This window comes from Lactuca saligna, chromosome 7, assembly GCF_052625555.1.
Source record: "Lactuca saligna cultivar CGN05327 chromosome 7, ASM5262555v1, whole genome shotgun sequence".
In the NCBI taxonomy this organism is placed as follows: domain Eukaryota; kingdom Viridiplantae; phylum Streptophyta; class Magnoliopsida; order Asterales; family Asteraceae; genus Lactuca; species Lactuca saligna.
This window is the reverse complement of record NC_136423.1, coordinates 93525568-93546757: the sequence shown is the minus strand read 5'-3', so window position 1 is coordinate 93546757 and position 21190 is coordinate 93525568. Positions and strand designations below refer to the sequence as shown.

General features: G+C 37.3%; 1 protein-coding gene across 2 annotated transcripts; it reads left to right on the top strand.

The window, feature by feature from the left end:
• The first annotated feature begins 1907 nt into the window (after positions 1 to 1907).
• Positions 1908 to 8475, top strand: NET1A (Kinase interacting (KIP1-like) family protein). 2 transcript variants are annotated; one of them, XM_078963219.1, is made up of 4 exons: positions 1908 to 2177; positions 2927 to 3066; positions 3792 to 6928; positions 7181 to 8475. In XM_078963219.1, exons 2-4 carry the CDS (start codon positions 2964 to 2966, stop codon positions 8300 to 8302), a joined length of 4362 nt encoding a protein of 1453 aa, XP_078819345.1. In that variant the 5' UTR covers positions 1908 to 2177; positions 2927 to 2963; the 3' UTR covers positions 8303 to 8475. The 2 variants fall into 2 exon arrangements, with proteins under 2 accessions (XP_078819345.1, XP_078819344.1); XM_078963218.1 differs by having other exon boundaries at positions 2838 to 3066.
• The last annotated feature ends 12715 nt before the right edge of the window (positions 8476 to 21190 follow it).

The following is a 21190-nucleotide window of genomic DNA, read 5'->3' as shown; positions in this document are numbered from 1 at the left end:
TGAAGAACAAGATGAAGATGTGGATGATACTTGAGAGAAAACGTGTTCCAGCTTTGAAGGAGTGGGAAAAGGGTTCAAAAATGACTAAGGCTGGCTTATATAGGTAGGAGTGTGTGGCTAGGGGGTGTGCGGTCGGCTGTGTGCAGCTGGCGGGCCGCACACCGTACACACCTTGCTTTTTGTGTTTCCCCCGTTTTTTCGATATTACACACATTCTAACCCTTCCCAAGACTCCTATCTTGATTATACTAAGCCTAATACACTTATATAGACCCAAAATAACATTGAAAAATAACAAAACGAGGCTAAATTTGATAAGATGGAGGATGTAAAAGTTAGAAATTTCGGGTTGTCACACCTTAGAAATTTTATTGAGCGTGCTTATGGTGTATTGAAGGTAAGATTCTCAATCTTAAAACAAATGACTCCTTAACCTTTTACAGTGCAAAAAGACATAGTTATTGCTTGTGTCGCGGTCCATAATTTTATAAGGAAATATAATATATAATACGACTTGTTTACAATTTTTGAGGAGAACAGTCTGGTTACTCCTGACGTCCAAGGTGGGGGAATTGATAGAGAAAACATACAAGGCATAGAATGGGGTCCATAAGCCATTCAATATATGCGTGTTTTGTGTGATCAGATTGGAAATCAACTACTTTCACCTACTTTACATTAAATTATTATATTATTTTAAATTCATTATGTTTTTATTTGGATATTAAATGCTTTATGTTTAATTTATATTTTGTATGACAATTTTTATTTGGATTTTTAAATGACTTGTGTGTAATTTATATTTTGTATGACAATCCGTATGTTTTTATAATTATTCAGCAATTTCAACCATTACTATATACAACAACATGGTAAAATGATTATTTTTCATTGGTCAGCACATTTAGTCAGATGTACAATCAAACAATATGATTTCTTACTCAGTCAGGATTTTTTTATCCAGACAAATATTTTTCAGTCAACACTTTCTCAGTCAGCATCTATCAAACGGGACCTAAGAGGTTGTACCATAGACATTACTTCCATCACATTAAGACATTATAATTCAATTTTCCATGTTGCCTATGTGACTAATTAGTGGGCACATCCAAAGATAGGATTTATCTATCTATGTGTAATAAAATTATGAGTCGGGCAACTTTTTTGATGTTCTCTCGATGAACATATGAGTACAAGTTTTATAAACACTGTAGATCTTGTACATTTACATATGTATGCCTTTTGGAAGTTTCATCTAAATTACATTTCTATATGTTAGTTTAACATCTCATTTTGCCTAATATGTTTCATCAATGTAGGGACGATCTATGGCGTTGAGGTGCACCACATGTGTTTCTTTCGCATGGGGCTACCCTTTATATCATAACTATATGTCGGTATGTTTGAGGTTCAATTTAATGGTGCTGCAATTTATTACCATTAAAAGGCAAGTGCTTAAAATCGTTGAAATACCTTTTTCATACAAGATATAGATTCATCCGACATTAACATAGGAACCGTTTCATTAGGAATAAGAAACATAAGTACGATCAATGCAAGTTGAAGCAAACAAACACATTATGACTTTAAGTATACTTAACTAACACTCAAGGGACCAATTTTTATGTAACTCTATTTTTTTTTTTTTTTAGAATTCGATTGTAGTCATAATATTTTTTATATCTTATTATATACTTACACAGAAAATATACGATTTTTATGGACGGGATATTCGTAATATTTGTTATATCTTTTATAAACACAGAAAATTATATTATATTTATGGATGGGATGGGATGGGATGAGAAATATGATTTTGAAGAAACATGCTTATAATGGACAAAATCATTAAGTTTGAGTATTTTACCATTTATTATGTGCGAGATTCGAGCCCCCCAATAAACTAACACATTTAGTAGAAACCTTCACGTTTCCCACTTATTGCTTTTTACAGTCCATGAGTCATTCTCACACTGTATGTCTGCAATAAAATTAGAAACAAGATGACCCAATAGTCAATTAAAGAAGAAAACCTACCGTTGAATGTCAGAGTTTTTAGAGAGAGAAAGTGGGAGAAGCGAATGGGTTGAGAGACAGAGGAAATTCCGTTCTACGGGGTGAAGGGTTACTACTGCAGATCAGAATCCAGAACCCCATTTGCAAGATTTCATTTTTCTGTAAGTTTATCGATCTTTGTTGCTTGAAAATCTTGATTTCTCATACCCCTTAGCCCTTACTGTTTTGAAAACCGAGATTTCGTTTTTTCTTCTTGGATTTTTACCTCATTTTCTCTCTTTGTAATGCTAATCTAACTCATCTGGGTTTTGGTTAAATGTTTTTTTGTTGATGTTTTTGTCTCCCCCATTTCAATTAATTTAGGTTTAATTTTCGATTTCATCGTTTCATCTCACCTCGACACGCTTTTAAAAGAATAAATATGAATCTTCTCTTTAAAACACATCCCATTTGCATAAAATGTCTTGCTTTCCGTCAGATTGTTGAAATATTTCGACTGATTTTGCCATTTTCTCAATTTATTTCATACTGTTTTTTCTACTTTTTTTTTTTGGTTAGATGGCTTGAAAACGATATCTTGCCTAATGGTTTCAAACACCCACCTGAGAGACTATTGTGTAATTAACGTAATTTTGTTCAGATTAAGAGGTTTCACAGCTACTCGAGTGTTACAACTCAATTGAGGAGTTTCTTTTTCCTTATAAACTTCCAATTTCTGCTTGATTTATAGAATGTAATTATTGTAATCTACTCGGATGTTGATATAACCCTAATTCCACTTTTTGGGTTGTCGAACTTTACTAATTAACCGACGTTTTTAGGTGCGAAGTATCCCTACTTTTTGTGAAAAAGAAAAAAGATAAAAATTTTTTTTGATTGTGGCCCTGATCTACTTTCCTGGGATTTGAAGATCCAAATCAGCTGCCTTTTTCTTCCGTGCTGGAGTGATGGCCTGCATGTTAAATTCAGAGTCAAGGCGTTTGTATTCTTGGTGGTGGGACAGCCATATTAGCCCTAAAAATTCAAAATGGCTTCAAGAGAATCTTACAGGTATCGAGTGATTTGTCATCTTATCTGTTGTTTTTATCTATTTTTGATGAATGATTGATTGATTGCTTATGTAAATGAAGATAATTTTGGTACTTGTTTGAATCGCATTCCTTTCCACCGACAGATATCGAACAACCACAATCTGATCTGATAATATAATAAAGTGGTACTATTTGAAATGAATTCTTAATGGTGTTCGATTATTTGGGAAATTCTGATTATTTAAATAATTGATTAATAAAATAAGCGATAATCAAACTAATTATTTGATCTCTAAATAGTTAGATAATTACTTTCAACACGCATCCAAGTTTATTATTTGTGGGATATTTGATCTCGTGTGCATTTGATTTTGAATACGACTCCCGTGATGGGGTATAGAATTTCATCGACCTTTTTTACATTCCTAAATCATGGGGTCATGGATCTAGGAATCTGAAGCAGCATTAGAGTTTTTTTTTTTTTTTTTTTTTTTTTTTTTGGTACGCATTAAAATAAAACAAAAAGAGTTCATCTTTAATCTTTTTTTGCATTTCAAAAAGAATTCCAGGGTCCACGCTTGGTCATGATGCTCTTGATTCTGATGAGATACTTGATAATCATTAACTCGTTGTTTCTGATGAAGTCATTTAAAATGGTTAATTCATATTCGCATAAAGTGTTCTTTATGAAAACGAGGGGCCCACTTGTAAAAAAAGAAAGTCAAATTGTTTCATTTTTTGCAGATATGGATACGAAAGTGAAATCAATGATCAAACTGATCGAAGAAGATGCGGATTCATTTGCAAGGAGGGCAGAAATGTACTACAAGAAGAGGCCAGAGCTGATGAAATTAGTGGAAGAGTTCTACCGAGCTTACCGTGCACTAGCGGAACGATACGATTATGCAACCGGTGAGCTCCGCCATGCTCAAAGGACTTTACAGGCGGCTTTTCCCGATCAAGTGCATTTCAGCCTACAGGAAGAATTAGCATCTTCAATCTCCACCACCCAATCTCAAACACCCGATGGTGATCATCAAAATAACGAATCTTTTAGCTTCGAGATCATCGAGGCTAAGATTTTCTCGGAAACCGAGCGGGCGAATAAAGCGGAACATGAAATTGAGAAGTTGAAAAAGGCGTTGACCGATTTGACCAGTGAAAAGGAGTCTTTGCTTGCTGAGTATCGAGAAAGTTTGGAGAAAATTTGTAATGCAGATGGAGAACTTAATCGGGCACTTGAAAAAGCCAAGATTCTTGATGGAATTGCGATTGAAGCTGAAAAAGAAGTTCATATGTTGAAGGAGAATCTTCGGGTTTTGCAGGGGGAAAAGGAAGCGGGATTAGCTAAGCAAATGGAGTATCTTGAAACGATATCGGATTTGGAGGAAAAGATTGAAGAAACACGGGGAATGGGAGAAAGTGAAGTTAAAGATTTGATGGACAAACTCACGAGATTGGAATCGGAAAACGATTCCGGTCTTTTGGAGTATGGAAAATGTCTCGATAGGATTACAGATTTGGAGAACAGGATTGCGGTATCGGAATCGGAATCCAAAACGTATTCCGACCAAGCTGCGAGAGCGGAACGGGAAGTCGATAAACTTAAAATCGATCTCGCAGGGTTAACCGAAGAGAAAGAAGCTTTGCGGGTTTTATATGCGGAATCCCTTGAGAAATCATACAAATTAGAACGTGATCTCTCTTCTGCTCAATCAGAAATTGAAACTCTTACAAAAAAGCTTCAAGATGCTGAAGAGATTTGTGTTCGATTAGGGATTTCAAATCAAAATTTAAAGATGGAAGCGAGCGATTTGGCCAAAAAAATCATGTTAAAAGATCGAGAGTTATCGGAAAAACACGATGAGTTTGAGAAGCTTCAAGTCACCGCGAAAACCGAGCACACAAATTACGTTAAAATCGAAGCGGCTCTCGAGACTTTGCAAATGTTATACACTCGATCTCAAGAAGAACAGAGAAATCTTGAAAATGAGCTTAAAAACAGCCTTCATATGCTGAAAGATTTGAAGGAAATTGAAATCATGGGGCTGAAAGAAATGAAGGAGAGGCTTGAAGAAGATGTCGCTTTGCAATTGGGTCAATCCACTGCTATGCAGGACGAGATTCTCGGTTTAAAAGAAGAAATCACGGGATTAAATTCGAGTTATCAGGTGTTAATGAGTCAACTCGAGTTGGTTGGGTTGAGTCCCGAGTCAATTGGGTCAACTGTAAAACACTTGCAGGATGAAAACTCGAGGCTAAAACAGATCATTGAAAAGGATTCCGATGAGCAAAAACGCCTCCCGGAAAAGATCGAGGAACTTATCCAGAAGAATTCCGGTTTGGAAACTTCATATGAGCTGCTTCATGGCGAACACTCAGCTCTAGTTCTTGAAAAAACCATTCTTTTGTCTCAGTTACATATAATTACTGTTAATATGCAAAAACTCGGGGATCAAAACATGATTCTTGAGAATGCACTTTCCACAGCAAATCTTGAGCTTGAAAATCTCCGGGAAAAATCAAAGGGATTGGAATCACTATGTGAACTGCTCAACACTGAGAAATCCAATCTTGTGGCGGAAAGAAGCATTCTGGCTGCGGAATTGGAATCGGTGAGGCGGAGATTAGAAGCTCTCGAGAATCGGTTTACACAGTTCGAGATCGAAAAGGAAACGGGCCGTTCTCAAATTCGAGAATTGATGAGTTGTTTAAGCATCGAAAAGAAAGAACGGGAAAGTTTTATGATCAGGAATCAGGAATTCCAGGCTCGGCTTCTAGAAGAGAGCAAATGCCGGAAAGACGAATTCCAGGAGGAACTTGATAAAGCTGTGATAGCTCAATTTGAAAACTTCATCTTGCACAAATTCATACAAGAAGTGGAAGAAAAGAACTATGCGTTAGTGGTTGAGAGCGAGAAACACGTTAAGGCATCGAAATTGGCTGATAAATTGATTTCTGAGCTTGAGACCGAGATTCTTGAGCAACAGGTTGAAGAAGAGCTGTTGTTAGTTGAAGTTGAAAATCTAAGATTTGGGATTTATCAGGTGTTCTTGGCTCTAGAGATTGGTTCCATGGGGGGGCATGAAACCGCAAAGATATCTGTTGAAGAGATTATAAAAATTATCAAGAATTTGAAGCATTCTTTGAAGAAAGAAGAAGATGATAAGCACCGGTTACTCATGGAGAAAAATGTCATTTTAACCCTTCTCAAGCAACTGGAATTAGAGTTCCTGGAATCAGAGAAAAAGTATGGAATCGTGAAGAACGAGCTTGAAAATGAAAATTTTCTTATGCAATGTACGATCGAGGAATTGGAATCGAAGCTCCAGATGACCGAGGAGATGAAGTCGGAATTGGAATTTGCGGTGGAGGGGATGACGAGAAAGTATGTGGAATCGGAATTGAAGCTTGATGTGTTCGAGAAAGAAACGGAATATCTCCGTGAAGTGAACGAGAATCTTGGATTAGAATTGGATATGTTGCATGAAGAACTTGAGGAACGGAAAAATATCGAAGAGAATTTGAATTCCGAGCTTCAAGAACGGGAAAACGAGTTTGAATTGTGGGAAGCCGAGGCTACTTCGTTTGTTTTTGATCTTCAAATATCCAACACGCGTGATATTCTTTTTGAAAATAAAGTTCATGAGTTGACCGGGGTTTGTGAGAATCTTGAAGGTCAAACCTTGTCAAAAGATCGGGAGATTGAAGAGATGAAAAGAAAAACAAGCATTATGGAAAGTGAAATTGAAGGATTACGGGCGGAATTGCTTGCATATAATCCAGTTATTGGTTCTTTGAAAGAGAATATAACGTCTCTTGAGAATAACTTCTTCACTATGGCAGCAAATCTTGCCACATCAGCTGGCCGGAAATCAGAGGTACACTCTTTCTTTGCAAAGTATAATAAATAGCAACATACTTTCATTTCATTTTCAATTTGATAATTGACTATTCAAAAAATTGGTTGTTTTGGGTAATTTCAACCAAATAACCTACAACATGCTATTAGAAATATAGTGAAAGTGAAAGTGTGTTGCTATTTACAGAATGTTCTCTTTATAGTGTGTTTGGCGTGTCTTTCTTATCATCAAAAACAACCCTAAATATAATATATGCTGAAAATGTTGCAGGATATGGAAGTAAAAGTTCATCCACAGCATCAGCAAAATGATCCAGAATCAAATGAAACTCCAAAATCACAACCATTACCAAAAGGTCTCTCCGATTTGATGGACGTCCAGACTCGTGTAACAGCACTTGAAAAAGTAATAATCGAAGACATAAACACAGTGGTCACAAGGCGCGATATCTCATCCATCCACACCAAACCGAAACCCACAAAAACCACTGAGACCCAACAACACAAGCTCGAAAAATTACGTGGAAAACGTTACCTAACCCTAGATAATCTCAACCTCTCAAAACCCAAACCCGAATCATCATCATCATCATCCGAATCCAGAAAAGGTGTCCCGATTCGTGACATCCCACTCGATCAAGCCTCCGATGGCTCATCATCAACCAATAGCAGGAGCCGAAGCCGAAGAGCATATTCCCGAACCGATGATATAATGATCGAACAACTTCAAATAGCCCATGAAGCCCACAAAATCGAGACCGAAAAGAAACTCAAAAGGCTTCCATACGAGCCACAAATTGAAGATTTGGGTGTGGATAAGTTAGAGGTTGTAGTACCCCGACCCAATCAAAATCAAGACTCTAGAAAATGCAAACTTTTGGATAGACTCGCGTCCGATGCTCAAAAGCTTGCGAATCTTGAAACCATAGTCAAAGATCTGGCTAAAAAGTTGGAGACCGGGAAGAAGGGTAAGAAGAAACAAACGGGGTTTGATTTCGAGACTGTGAAAGAACAATTGGAAGAGGCTGAGGAGACGATTTTGAGGTTAGTGAACGTGAACGTTGAATCGATGGCTAGTGTTGAGAAAAACCCGTCTTTATCGATTTGGGTGGAGCAAGATGATGCATGGAAAGAGTCTGAAAGAATCAAACGGGTGCAACTGGAGGTTCAGAAGATTCAGTATGTGTTGTTGAAGGTGGAAGATGAGAAGAAAAGCAAAGGGAAGAGCAGGTTTTCAAGGACTAAGAGCCGGACGAGTGTGATTTTGCGCGATTTTATTCACCGTGGCGGGAGGAGTGGCGGCACGGGGAGGAAGAAGCGGCTTTGTGGGTGTTTCACGCCGTCTGCCACTAAAGGTGATCAACGTATTAAAATGTCGGGTTCGGGTTTTTAACTTTATCGTATTGTGAAAACGTTATCTAGAGTAATGTGTTTTACTTTTATTATCAGACTTTTCAGACTTGACTTGTAGTTGCTAGTTTCTATCTGTCTGTATTTGGAATTTGGAAGGGACGGGAGAATAACTGTAATGTTTGATTTATGCATATGTTTTATTGTTCATTTGTATATTGATCACGAGTATTTATTGAGTGACATCCGACCGATTGGGCGTCTTTTCTTTTCACCACTTTCACCAGTCAATGAGACAATGACATTATTGTTGGTTGTTTGCTTTGACCAGTCCATGTATAAATGTGTTCTCTGCGATGCAGGACCATGAAGCTGTTACTATATCCTGGCTCGAGTCATGTACATGTTTCTACTTTGTTTTTTTGTTATGTAATCTCCTATTTAATGTAATTATTGTGAGAGGATCGTTTAATAGAAAATTGACAATCTACGTGGTATTACAGCAAAATCCTCTCTTTTAAAAATCCCGATCTTCTCTTTTTTGCAATGCACTACACGATAAAATTGTATCAAAGACTGAATCAATTTCCCTTGATTAATAATCAGTAACTGGTTTTGCTAGTCTCAAATAATTAAACTTAGATGATAATTTTCGATGCATCCATGACTGAAAATGAGTCCATGATAACTATAGTAGCGACCGAAAATAATTCTTGGATACTATCTAATATAATCTAATCGGAGTGGGCAACGGAGAGGGGCGTTATTAGAGCAAAATCCTCTCCTATATCTTGATGATAGATTGTTTAGATTAATTATATGTATGGGTTGGATAGGGCTCTGCTATTCAGAAATAGATAAATTATTTCAACAAAGAGCTCTGCTATTTATAAATAAACGAGCTATTTCAGCAGAGAAAGAACTTTGAGATTAAATTCGAGTCTTAAAACACTCAAAATATCTTGTTTATTCCATACGGACAAATGCTCTATTTATAGGCTCAAGAGAGCCGGTTACATAATTGAATTGCAATCGTATGATTGCAAGACGACAAACATATTTATGATATAACACCTATACTATGGAGGAGTAGACACTTTATGTTACATTTCACGTCACATTCTATATATGACACTTTACTTATTGAGATTAAATTCGAGTCTTAAAACACTCAAAATATCTTGTTTATTCCATACGGGCAAATGCTCTATTTATAGGCTCAAGAGAGCCGGTTACATAATTGAATTGCAATCGTATGATTGCAAGACGACAAACATATTTATGATATAGCACCTATACTATGGAGGAGTAGACACTTTATGTTACATTTCACGTCACATTCTATATATGACACTTTACTTATTGATACATGAGATGTAACATATCGACACATGACATATACTCTACCGATAACAACAAATAAGAAATATTACAAATAAAATAAATTACAATCCCTTCCATAGCGAAATGATGTGTGTTTTCAATAATATCTTCAATAATAATGAAGTGATGTGTCATTGCGTGCATCATTCCTCCCGCCACCGAAAGGACATATATGTTTTAAAATAAAGGTTGTTTTGGTTATGGCTGACGTTAGCCTTCCATGAATGGTGTTTCTTATGTATTTTCTATACAATGATTGCAATTATGTCTTGATGCATGCATAATATGTTTACAAAGTTTTTTTTGATATCAACGGGTAATTCAGCCAATTGATGGGAAATCTTTTTGAATGGTTGTTCGAAAGTTTCAATTGCTTTTAATGCTTCTGGAGTAATTTCACTATCTGTTAAAGAATAGATAATGAAAGTTTTACCGGCATAATTCACTTTGATTCTTGACTTTTGATCTTTACCGTTGCGTATGCATGATGATGCTAAAATTTGTGAAAGTAATGCTTGGGACAAGTAGTTGAGAGTATTCATAAAAAATGGGGGTAACTGGAATGCATTTTAATGAATAATCTTGCAAAGCGTGTTTTGCATAATTTCTGATGATAGTTTGCATAGCATATGGAAATTCGTTGATGCAGTGTAAATTGGTGCCTTCTAGATAGATGGTGTCGATAAATCCATGAATAAAATAATCCCATAACGTCATAGGATCTGATAAATCGGCTAAGAAGACTGCTTTGGGGGTTGGGCGCCTGGTTACTGGGTAAAAGCTCATCAAAGAATGGACTTCGGTGTATGAAATGAGGCTATCCCATAGTTTAGCAAATTTTTGTGTAGTTGGTTTTTTCATAGCTTTTTTTTATTTGGTTGATGGAATGGCTTCAAGGGTAATTTTGGGCATTTAATTGGTTAAGAGATTTAGGGATGGATACCGGTTTTTGTGGAGTAAAGTTGGATACGGGTTTTTGTGGGGTAAGGAGAGCTGTTTTTTAATGTTCGACATGATCTTTTATAACTGCTTTGTATGTTTCGTTGTATGCTGCCTCAGCTTCATTTTTGGTTTTGTAACTTTTGTGGATGGCATTTTTTCCAAAAATAAATGAGTAGGCAATTCCCTAACCATCATAGATTCCTTTGTTTGCTCCGTTGAAAATCACATACCATTTCTTTATATTTTTATTATCTGCTTGAAGTGGTGGATATTCTTTTGGATTTGGTGTCATGGGTTGTTTTTCTGTTTTGGGTACTGTTTGCGGCTGACTATCATCAGATGATATTTCTTGAATGTCTTCTTTTGGTTGCTTCGTTGTTGAGCTGTTAGCTGCTTCTTCTTTAGGTGCTGAATAAGATGATAAAATTTGTAATGTTTGTTGTAGTTGTTCTTCTTCACGTTTGACTACTTCAAGTTGTCTAATTAATGATGCCTTTTGCTCCTACTTTTGTTTGAGTTGGTGTTGTATTTGCTTCATGATTGCTTCCATGTCAGTATGTCTGTTATCTGAATATTTACGCCTCTTGAATACCTGAATGTGTGCTCATATTTGTTTGTTTTTAATATTTCAAATAATTTCATATCATTGTATACTTTTGGTGATATTTCCATATCACTATATATATTTGATTATTGTATGCTTTTGGTGGTATTTTCATACCAATGTATGCTTTTTCAATGTATACTTTGGATGATATTTTCATACCACTGTATGTTGCCATACCCCCGAACCAAACGGTGGAAACGTCCGGGGGTGGGTGACTTCATCTTGTAATATCATCACAATGCATATAAATGAAGAAAAGACAACATCATCGCCATACATAAAATATACTAACCATCATAGTTTTTACATCATTGTATTTGTTTATAACAATACATCCAAAACATCAAGTATGGTGAGAAACAATAATACATCAAAATCTTCATTCCTTATCGACCAAACTGTTTTAATGTGTTCCTAAGAATACAATTCATTTTGAAAAGCGTCAACATATAAAAATGTTCGTGCGTTCATAAGCATGTTTGTATGAAAAGTTTTGTAGCAGTTTGTAAATACCAGAAAATCCGATATTTTCCATAAAAGTAATTTGAGAGTTTTGTTTCAAATCTTGTATTAGAGCATGTGTGATTTTGTTTGATAGCGTATAAAGAGAGTTTCCAAGAAAATCCTATATTTTCCGTATAGATGAAAATGTGTGGTCTTAACCCTAAGACCTGGGTGGTGAAGGTTTAAACGTGAATAGTAACTGTATAGTTCATACTTGGTATCATGATTATAGTATATGCATTTTGTAAATTCATTTGTTTGTTATTCTCTATGTGAGTCGCTATAACCATACTTGATATGATTAATATGTCTGTCATGATGTTCTCCAGGCGTCGGTTTCCGTAAGATATTTGTCACCCTAGACTGGCCCGTCTAGCTATAGCGAACAGCTCAAGTGTGGGGGTGTCAACCCTATATAGATCTATACAAAAATTCTCGTTCTCCCTCCAGGAGACTCTGGTTATAACTACAGGACTTATGTTGTACGCTAGGTAGGTACGAATGAAGGCGTGTCTCACAAGAGCCTTAACTAAATTTACGCGAACGGTGTATCCCACTATTTAACGTTATAAATAATGCTGCAAATGTGAATTTTGACTACAAACTAATAGCAATACAAATATAACTGTTGTTTATCTAAAGTGTCAAAATATTTGTTGTTATCGCAAACAACTTCTAGTTATCCCAAAGTATCGTGAATAATTCGAGTGTATTACGGCCCGATTATTATAGTATTTGTCATAAAAGGCCCAATTTGAATGTCATTATCACACATGGCCCAACAGGAATGTCGATGGGCTTATAAGGCCCAATTAGAGTAAAATATCGTAAAGAGTCCGTTTCATGATCGTTTTTGTTCAAATAGTACCAAAATGACAAAAATGCCCACTTTTGTTAGAAATGACCCTTTTTGGCCCAACAAAACGAAACTGACAATAAAGGCCCACTTTTTGCCGAAATTGATATTTTTGGCCCATTAAAGCCAATAATTTACAACCAAGGCCCATTCTCTGTAAAAATGACGTTTTAGGCCCATTAAAGCCAAAAATTTACAATCAAGGCTCATTTTTGTTTAAAGTGACATTTTAGGCTCATTATAGCCGAAAATTTACAACTAGGCCTATTTTTGTAAAAATGACATTTTAGGCCCATTAAAGCTGAAAATATACAACTAAGGCCCATTCTTTGTAAAAATGAAATTTTAGGCCCAATAAAATCGTGTTTGTCAAAGAAATCCCTTTTTTTTTAATGAAAAATGGCACTTTTAGCCCATAAAACCATAAATTATCAAATAAGGCACATTAAAAGCCGGAAATGACTCCAAAAGATCATTTTGTTTATCTTTATTGCCAAGTCTGGCCCTTTTGTGTTCTTTCTTTGGTTTTCTAGTAGCGTTTAAATGTTTAATCTTTCCAACATTATAAAAAGTTACGTCAAGTAGTTTGTTTACAAATATCACCAAGACTTGGAAGATATTTCGAATTTTATGGATGTTTAACATGTTTTCATGGCATATTAACACAACATAATCAAGAAAAATACATGCATTCATGCATAATAATAATAATATTAAACACAAAACTAGCTTGTATTCTCCCCTAAAAATGTAGTAAAACTCGAAACAAGGGGGTATGAAGCTCACCTTGGTGTTAGATTGGTTTTGAAGAGGAGAATGAAGGTTGTTTAGATCTTAGCTAGCTTCTTGAGGAGAGTTTCGAAATTTGGATGGTTCTAAGAAGCTAGCACACGAAATGAAGTTATGTAAGGAAGAGTTCTTAGTATTAAATGGAAAGTAATAACTTGTGTATAATGACAACCTACCAATAGGATGAAGCTTGATGAAAAGCTCTTGTAAACACACACCAAACTCATGAAAATTGCTAGGGAAATGAGGGGATTTCTTAAAGATTTAGAGAAGAAGGATTATTGAGAATGAAGTTTGAATTGAAGAATAAGAATGATGGTGTGGGTTCTTGTTTGAGTTTAAGAAGGAAGAGACAGAGAGAAAGAGAGAGAGAGAGAGAGAGAAAGAGAGAGAGAGAGAGAGAGAAAGAGAGAAACTAGTGTGGTCATTACATGAAGGTAAGTCCCTTAATGGCCTAGATGTTTGATGGGTAAACTTGCATGGATTGCCTCCATACATTAGTGAGGTATCACTACATTAACCATTTGCCACATTTCTTTTTTCTTTTTCTTTTTTTAAATGGGTCTGAGAATAGGAGAGGGAAAGAAAGAAAGGAATATCGGTCTTGAATTTAAGTGTATTTGAGATTACATTTGCCCATTAGGGATTTTTTTTCGATCCATGAGGGACTGCTTATGGGTTTTTGTCCCAATGTGATTAAATAAATGGGTTTTCGGCCTAATGTGGTTAAATAAATAGGTTTTAGGCCCAATGTGGTTAAATAAAAGCGTTTTTGGCCCATATGGAGAAATTGAGAGGTTATCGGCCCAATAAGGCCCACGATGGGTCTTATGGCCCAAAACTATGTTAATTAAGAATTTTCGGCCCAACTAAGGCCCAAATATGGGCTCTCGGCCCATAATATAGTTAACCAGGGCTTTTGGCCCAAGAAGGGCCTAATAAGAAGGTCTAGGTTCGTTAGAATGTTTGGAACGAGAAGGCCTGGGTTAAGGTCCAAAGTTAAATGATCATGGTTTATTGGGTTTGATTTTGGCTTACACGAGGAGGTTCTAACTAAAACACAATTTCTGGATGAATAAACTGATATAACATCGAAGTTTGGTTCACATTTAAACATGGCGTTACATAGTTAGACAAAGAACTATCTTGTTCATGAATAGGAAAACCTTGACCCTAAAATGCTAGTTGTGACATTGTTAGATTGCATTGTTTACTTAAGAGTTATTGCAACTTGAACTCCAATTTACTTGTTTCAGTTTTGTCTTGCTAAGCTTGTTTACTTTCAAAAGGTTACCCTATATGTGACTTCTAAAATGTATACTTCCATGTGATTTCTAAAATGTATACAATTTGGACCTTTTTTGATCCAAATATTTCGGGTTGTCACATCATCCCCCCGTTAGAGGGAATTTCGTCCCAAAATTCAAATTCTCAGTGGAATATCAAGGGTTGAGGAAAGATGTGTGTACTTCTGTTTCTCTTGATCTTCTCATTCCTAAGTGAACTTAGATCTTTGCTTGGCGTTCCAGTGGATTTTTGCTATTAGTGTTTGACCTTGTTCTTTTGATTTCCCATCCTATGATCCCCACACGCTCCTCTTCAAGGTGTGGGTTCTTTTTTACCTTGGCTTCGTCGAGTGGGACCACGAGAACTTCGGCGGTCAGATACTTATTATGGTTGAATACGCGGAATGTGAGATGTATGATGTTGAGTTCATATGCTAACCAAAGGCTATTGGTTACTGGACTATCCGGACGAGGATCTCGAATGGTTTGCTGAAGATTGTGTTCCTGGTGTTGATAGCTTCATTTTATTTACTTCTTTTTATAGTTTATTTTATTACATTTCATTTGCATTTTAGTTAACTTCCATGCATATTTTCCCTTTTGTTATTTTTATGACCATTTCGGGGTACTTTCTAGTTTCTTGAGCATTATTGCAGATTTTATTGGAAACTAGCAGGGCGGCACTCTTGGGAGGCGATTGGGCTTGATAGGAATTGGAGATTTCGTGCTTGATGGCTATGAAGGTGATTCATAGGGTGGACTTGTCAATTGCTTGAAGGCTTGGAAGAATTGAGCTTTAAATTTGAAAGACGCGGGAGAATTCTTGAGTATGCAAGATCACTATTTGGGAGTTTGCAGAAGTTTTGAATGATGTGGATAGACAAATTGGGCTCAAATTGAAGAAATATTGAAGAAAAATGGGCTAGAAGCTGATTGGACTCGAACTGGGCCAAGGGATTAGCTGTGGGGGCCCAAAACTTGAAGAAGCCCAAAAATGCCGTCAGTACCTGCGGCCCGCATAAGATTCCCCGCGCCCCGCGTGAATTCCTGACAAGGGCAATTTCGGGATTTTGCTAAGAGCTCTATATTGGGAAGGTTGGTGTGCCTCTTTAGCATTATCTTGGAGGTCCGATTTTGAGACTTTCTCTCTGGAGTTTGGAGCATCTTTGGAGGCCAAGACACTTGAAGAATATCTTCTTTTCACCTCTTGAATCTTGTTAAATGTTTGGTACAATCTTATCTAACTTTGTTCATTTGAGTTTAGCCATGCTTGGCTAAACAAATCTTGGTTGACTTTTTGTTGAATCCTTTGAACTTTTGTTGGATGTTGAAGAATCTATGAACTTGTTCTTAAATCTTTATGGAAATGTTTTGTGTTTCATCATATTATCACTACTAGTATGTTTTTATTCATGAGTTTAAATATGTTTGTGGTGATTAGTTGGCTAATTTCTTGATTAAGTAAATGATCCTCAAATTAGCAAGCAACAAGTGATTTTTGTGTTGTTTTTGCTTCACACAATCATAAAAACATTTCCTCCAACATGGTAGTGAAAGCAATTAACTCCTCTTGGATTTGGTGACTTTTTGGTTCTTAATGCTAGTTAACTTTCACTAATTACATGCTATTTGGAATTAGTAACTTTGACTAAGGAAATTGTAATGAGCTTCTCTAGCCATTTCAACAATTAAGAAAAGTCTAGGTAATCTCAAGCTCCTTGGATTACTATAGCCAAATTAAGGATTTAAATCAAAGTATTGCACCATTGGATTCTAATGATATGTTCATCAAAAGTCAAAGTGTGGAAGCTTTAAGTCAACCATCTCTCCCTTATTGATTTTACATCAAACTCTTATTTTTGTTGCATTTGTCTATTTAAATCATAGTTAACTCTAGTTTGTTTCAAGTATTTCAAAACACCAAAACCCCCCATTTTATTTTTATTGTCATTTTACAAGTAATTTTACAAAGAGATTTTTCAAAGAGTTATAAATTAAACCAATCTCCGTGGATTCGATACCTTTACCACTATACATTATTTTAGTGTGTAAGATTTAGGGTTATTATTTGTGTTGGCCTCGACAACCACCAAAATTTTGGTGCCGTTGCCGGGGATTGGTTTATTTTTAATCAATTTGTTTCTCTATGCCCAGATCTCAGCGTACAAGTGACTTGATTTACAATCCGGAAATCAAAAAAGAAGCAAGGCGTTTGGCGAAGGAAAAACGAGTTAAACGTGGTCAAACTTCTAACCCCGACGGGGGCCCGGAGGTTGAAATCGCTTCATTAAGCGATATAGAACTCGATTCTAGTCCCGACCCTCGCCAAGAAATTCCCGAAACACCACCCCTACAACAAAATCCACCCATTATTGAACCAATTGAAATGGCGGACGGAGGAGAAGTTCCCGAAAGAACTTTGAGGCAAATGATGGAGACCGATGTTACACAAACTCCAACGGTATCAATTACCCAGTTTTAGAAGGAGGCTCGGAGTTGAAGTCAAGTTTAGTCCATCACCTACCAACTTTTCATGGATTGGAGAATGAAGACCCTCATAAGCATTTGAAGATGTTCCACATTATTTGCACTAGCATGAAGCCACAAGGGTCAACCGATGACCAAATCAAGCTAAGGGCATTCCCCTTTTTATTGGCCGATAGAGCAAAAGATTGGTTATTCTATCTTCCACCGGGGTCGATCAACTCATGGACCGACATGGAAAGAGCTTTCCTTGATAAATTCTATCCCGCCTCAAGAGTCTCGAGTCCTAGAAATGAGATTTATGGAATCCGCCAAGGTCAAAATGAGACTTTCCATGATTATTGGGAGAGGTTCAACAACTTGTGCTATAATTGCCCACAACACCAAATTCTGGAACAACTCCTCATTCAACACTTCTATGAGGGATTGTTGACAATGGAGAGAAGACTAGTTGATGCCTCAAGTGGTGGAGATGTCTTTAGTAAAACCCCACAACAAACAAGACAACTTTTCAACACCATAGCCGCAAATTCACAACATTTTGGCCTCACCAAGACATGAAGAGAGACACACAACACAAAGTCAATGAAGTGGTAACATTGAATCTTGAGTCTCAAATAAAAGATCTAACATCCGTCGTCCAAAATCTAGGCATGGGACAAACTCCACAAGTGATGGTTTGTGGAATATATGCAACAATGGGACATCCTACGGATATGTGTCCCATCCTTCAAGAAGACGCGGAGCATGTGAATGCCACGGGAGAGTTCCAAAACTACCACAACAAACCATCCGGGTACCAAAATGCATACAATTCAAGTTAGAAGCCAAATCCCAACGTGAGCTACAACCCAAGACCATTACCTCACAATGCATTGGTTAGACCGTCCTATCCACCATCACAACCTCAATACCAACATCAACAACCACACTATTAACCCAAACCGAACCCTCCACATCATCATCAACAACCTCCTCAATCTCAACCAAGTAGCTCCGGAATGTCTCTTGAAGACATTGTCAAATCTCTAGCCACTAGTACCCAACAATTCCAAAAAGAGATAAGGACTAGTATCTCCAACCTTGAAGAACAAATGGGAGATATAGTTACATCTATAAGCAAGTTGGAATCCTGTGGTAAACTCCCTTCTCAAACCGAAAAGAACCCAAATGTCAATGTGGTGACCTTGAGAAGTGGCAAACAAGCCGGAGAAAGTAGTTCAAAGAAGAAGCCAACGGAAGAAGAGGAAGAAATAGAGATCATTCCCATTGAAGAACCTACAGTCAAGAACGATGCACAAGCCAGAGTTCCAAAGAAGTCTACCCCTCTAGTAACACCAATAGCCACTCAACCACCGTTCCCCTCCCGACTTGCAACTTCAAAGAAGAATATGGAGGAGAAAGAGATTTTGGAAACCTTCTGAAAGGTGGAAGTAAACATCCCTCTACTTGATGCGATCAAGCAAATTCCAAGATATGAAAAGTTCTTGAAAGAACTTTGCACCAACAAGAGGAAGTTGAAGGGAAATGAGAAATTTTTGATGAATGAAAATGAATCCGCGGTTTTACAAAGGAAACTTCCACCCAAATGCAAGGATTCCGGAATGTTCATGGTTCCTTGCAAGATTGGAGATGTCACATTTAGTAGTGCTATGCTTGATCTTGGTGCCTCTATCAACGCCATGCCCTATTCGGTGTATGAATCATTGAATGTTGGACCCTTAAGTGAAACCGGTGTCATAATCTCTTTTGCGGATAAATCAAGTGTCTTTCCTCGAGTTGTTTCGGAAGATGTCCTAGTGAAAGTGAACCAATTGGTCTTCCCGACGGATTTCTATGTGATTGATGTAGATGAGCAAGTATCCTCCAAATCGGCTCTAATCTTGCTTGGGAGACCATTTTTGAAGACATCTAGGACGAAGATCGATGTGTATGCGGGAAGTTTGACAATGGAGTTTGATGGTGAAACAATAAGTTTTAATATTTATGATGCCATGAGATATCCTAGTGATGTTTCATGTTTGTACTTTGTTGATGTTGTCGAGCCAATTACTCAAGAATTGTTCGAGTTATCCAACAGTGATATATTGGAGATGATCTTAAGCAAAGGATTCGATTGTGGGAAGCTAGCCGAGCAATTAAAGCTTTATTATTTGGATCCAGAAGTTGAGAAGCTGGTAAATAAAATGGAGATGAAGAAATCCACAAGATTAGATGTCAAGCAAGTTGAATTGCCCCCAACTCATACAAAATTGCCCCATCCCTTATTCAACCACCTGAATTGGAATTGAAGGTCTTACCTCAACACTTGAAGTATGCCTATTTGGGAAAGAATGAAACCCTTCCAGTTATCATTTCAACTCACTTAACTGAATTTGAAGAAGAACAACTCGTCAAGGTGTTGAAGGAGCATAAAGAAGCCATGGGATGGACGATTGCGGATATCAAGGGATTGAGCCCCTCCACTTGTATGCATAAGATCTTAATGGAGGATGAATGCAAGCTGAGATGGGACGCACAAAGAAGGTTGAATCCGCCGATGATGGAAGTGGTCAAGAAAGAGATTTCGAAGCTCCTAGATGCGGGGATGATCTATCCAATCTCAGATAGCAAGTGGGTGAGCCCGGTGCAAGTTGTTCCAAAGAAGACGGGAATCACGGTAGTCGAAAACAACAAAGGTATATTGGTCCCCACCCGTGTGCAAAACGGGTGGAGAGTATGTATTGACTACCGCAAACTCAATGCAAGCACACGAAAAGATCATTTCCCATTGCCTTTCATTGACGAAATGTTAGAAAGGTTGGCCGGGAAATCCCATTATTGTTGTCTAGATGGGTACTCCGGTTTTCACCAAATCCTGGTGGCACCGGAGGACCAAGAAAAGACAACTTTTACATGTCCATTTGGCACTTTCACATACCGTAGAATGCCATTCGGATTATGTAATGCCCCGGCCACTTTCCAGCGTTGTATGGTTAGTATCTTTTCGGAATATGTTGAAAACATAATTGAGGTTTTTATGGATGATTTCACGGTATATGGCAACTCTTTTCAAGAATGTTTGACCAATCTCACAAAAATTTTAAAAAAAATGCATTGAAACAAACTTGGTTTTGAATTTTGAGAAATGTCATTTCATGGTGAGTCAAGGTCTCATTTTGGGTCACATTGTGTCTAAAAAAGGAATTGAGGTAGATAAGGCCAAAATTGATGTTATTCAAATCTTACCTTACCCGACTTGTGTTCGGGAAGTTCGTTCTTTTTTGGGCCATGCAGGTTTCTACCGAAGGTTCATCAAGGATTTTTCAAAGATAACAAGACCAATGTGCTAGCTCTTGCAAAAGGAGGTTGATTTCGAGTTCAACGAGGCATGCAAAGAAGCTTTTGACAAGCTCAAAGAGTTGCTTACATCCGCTCCCATCATGCAAGCACCAAATTGGGATCTTCCCTTTGAGATCATGTGTGATGCAAGCAACTATGCGATAGGTGCCGTTTTGGGTCAAAAGAACGGGAGGGCCTTCCATGTGATCTATTATACATCAAGGACACTAGACAATGCTTAAAGCAACTACTCTACCACGGAGAAGGAGCTATTGGCCATAGTGTTTGCTCTGGAGAAGTTTTGGCAATATCTACTTGGCACCAAAGTCATAGTGTATTCGGATCATGTGGCTCTCAAGTACTTGATGGCAAAGAAAGATGCAAAGCCGAGACTCATCCGATGGATCCTACTGTTACAAGAATTTGACTTGGAAATCCGGGACAAGAGTGGGTGCGAGAACCTCATGGCCGATCATCTAAGCCGGATCACTTCAAATGAAACTCCTCTCCCGTTGCGGGACGAGTTTCCAGATGAGCATCTTTTTTCCCTTACTCAATCTATTCCTTGGTATGCCGATATCGTTAACTTTTTGGTCACAAAAGGTATTCCGACACATTCACACGTGCTCAAAAAGACAAGTTGAAAAATGATGCAAAATATTATGTGTGGGATGAGCCTTATTTGTGGAAACATTGTCCCGATCAAATCATCAGGCGATGTGTACCCCAACAAGAGCATCAATCCATTTTGCTATTCTG

Coding starts and splice junctions, on each gene's coding strand:
- NET1A (XM_078963219.1), top strand. CDS start 2,964: ATGGCCTGCATGTTAAATTCAGAGTCAAGGCGTTTGTATTCTTGGTGG. Junction 3,067..3,791: donor GCTTCAAGAGAATCTTACAG/GTATCGAGTGAT, acceptor CATTTTTTGCAG/ATATGGATACGAAAGTGAAA. Junction 6,929..7,180: donor CAGCTGGCCGGAAATCAGAG/GTACACTCTTTC, acceptor AAAATGTTGCAG/GATATGGAAGTAAAAGTTCA.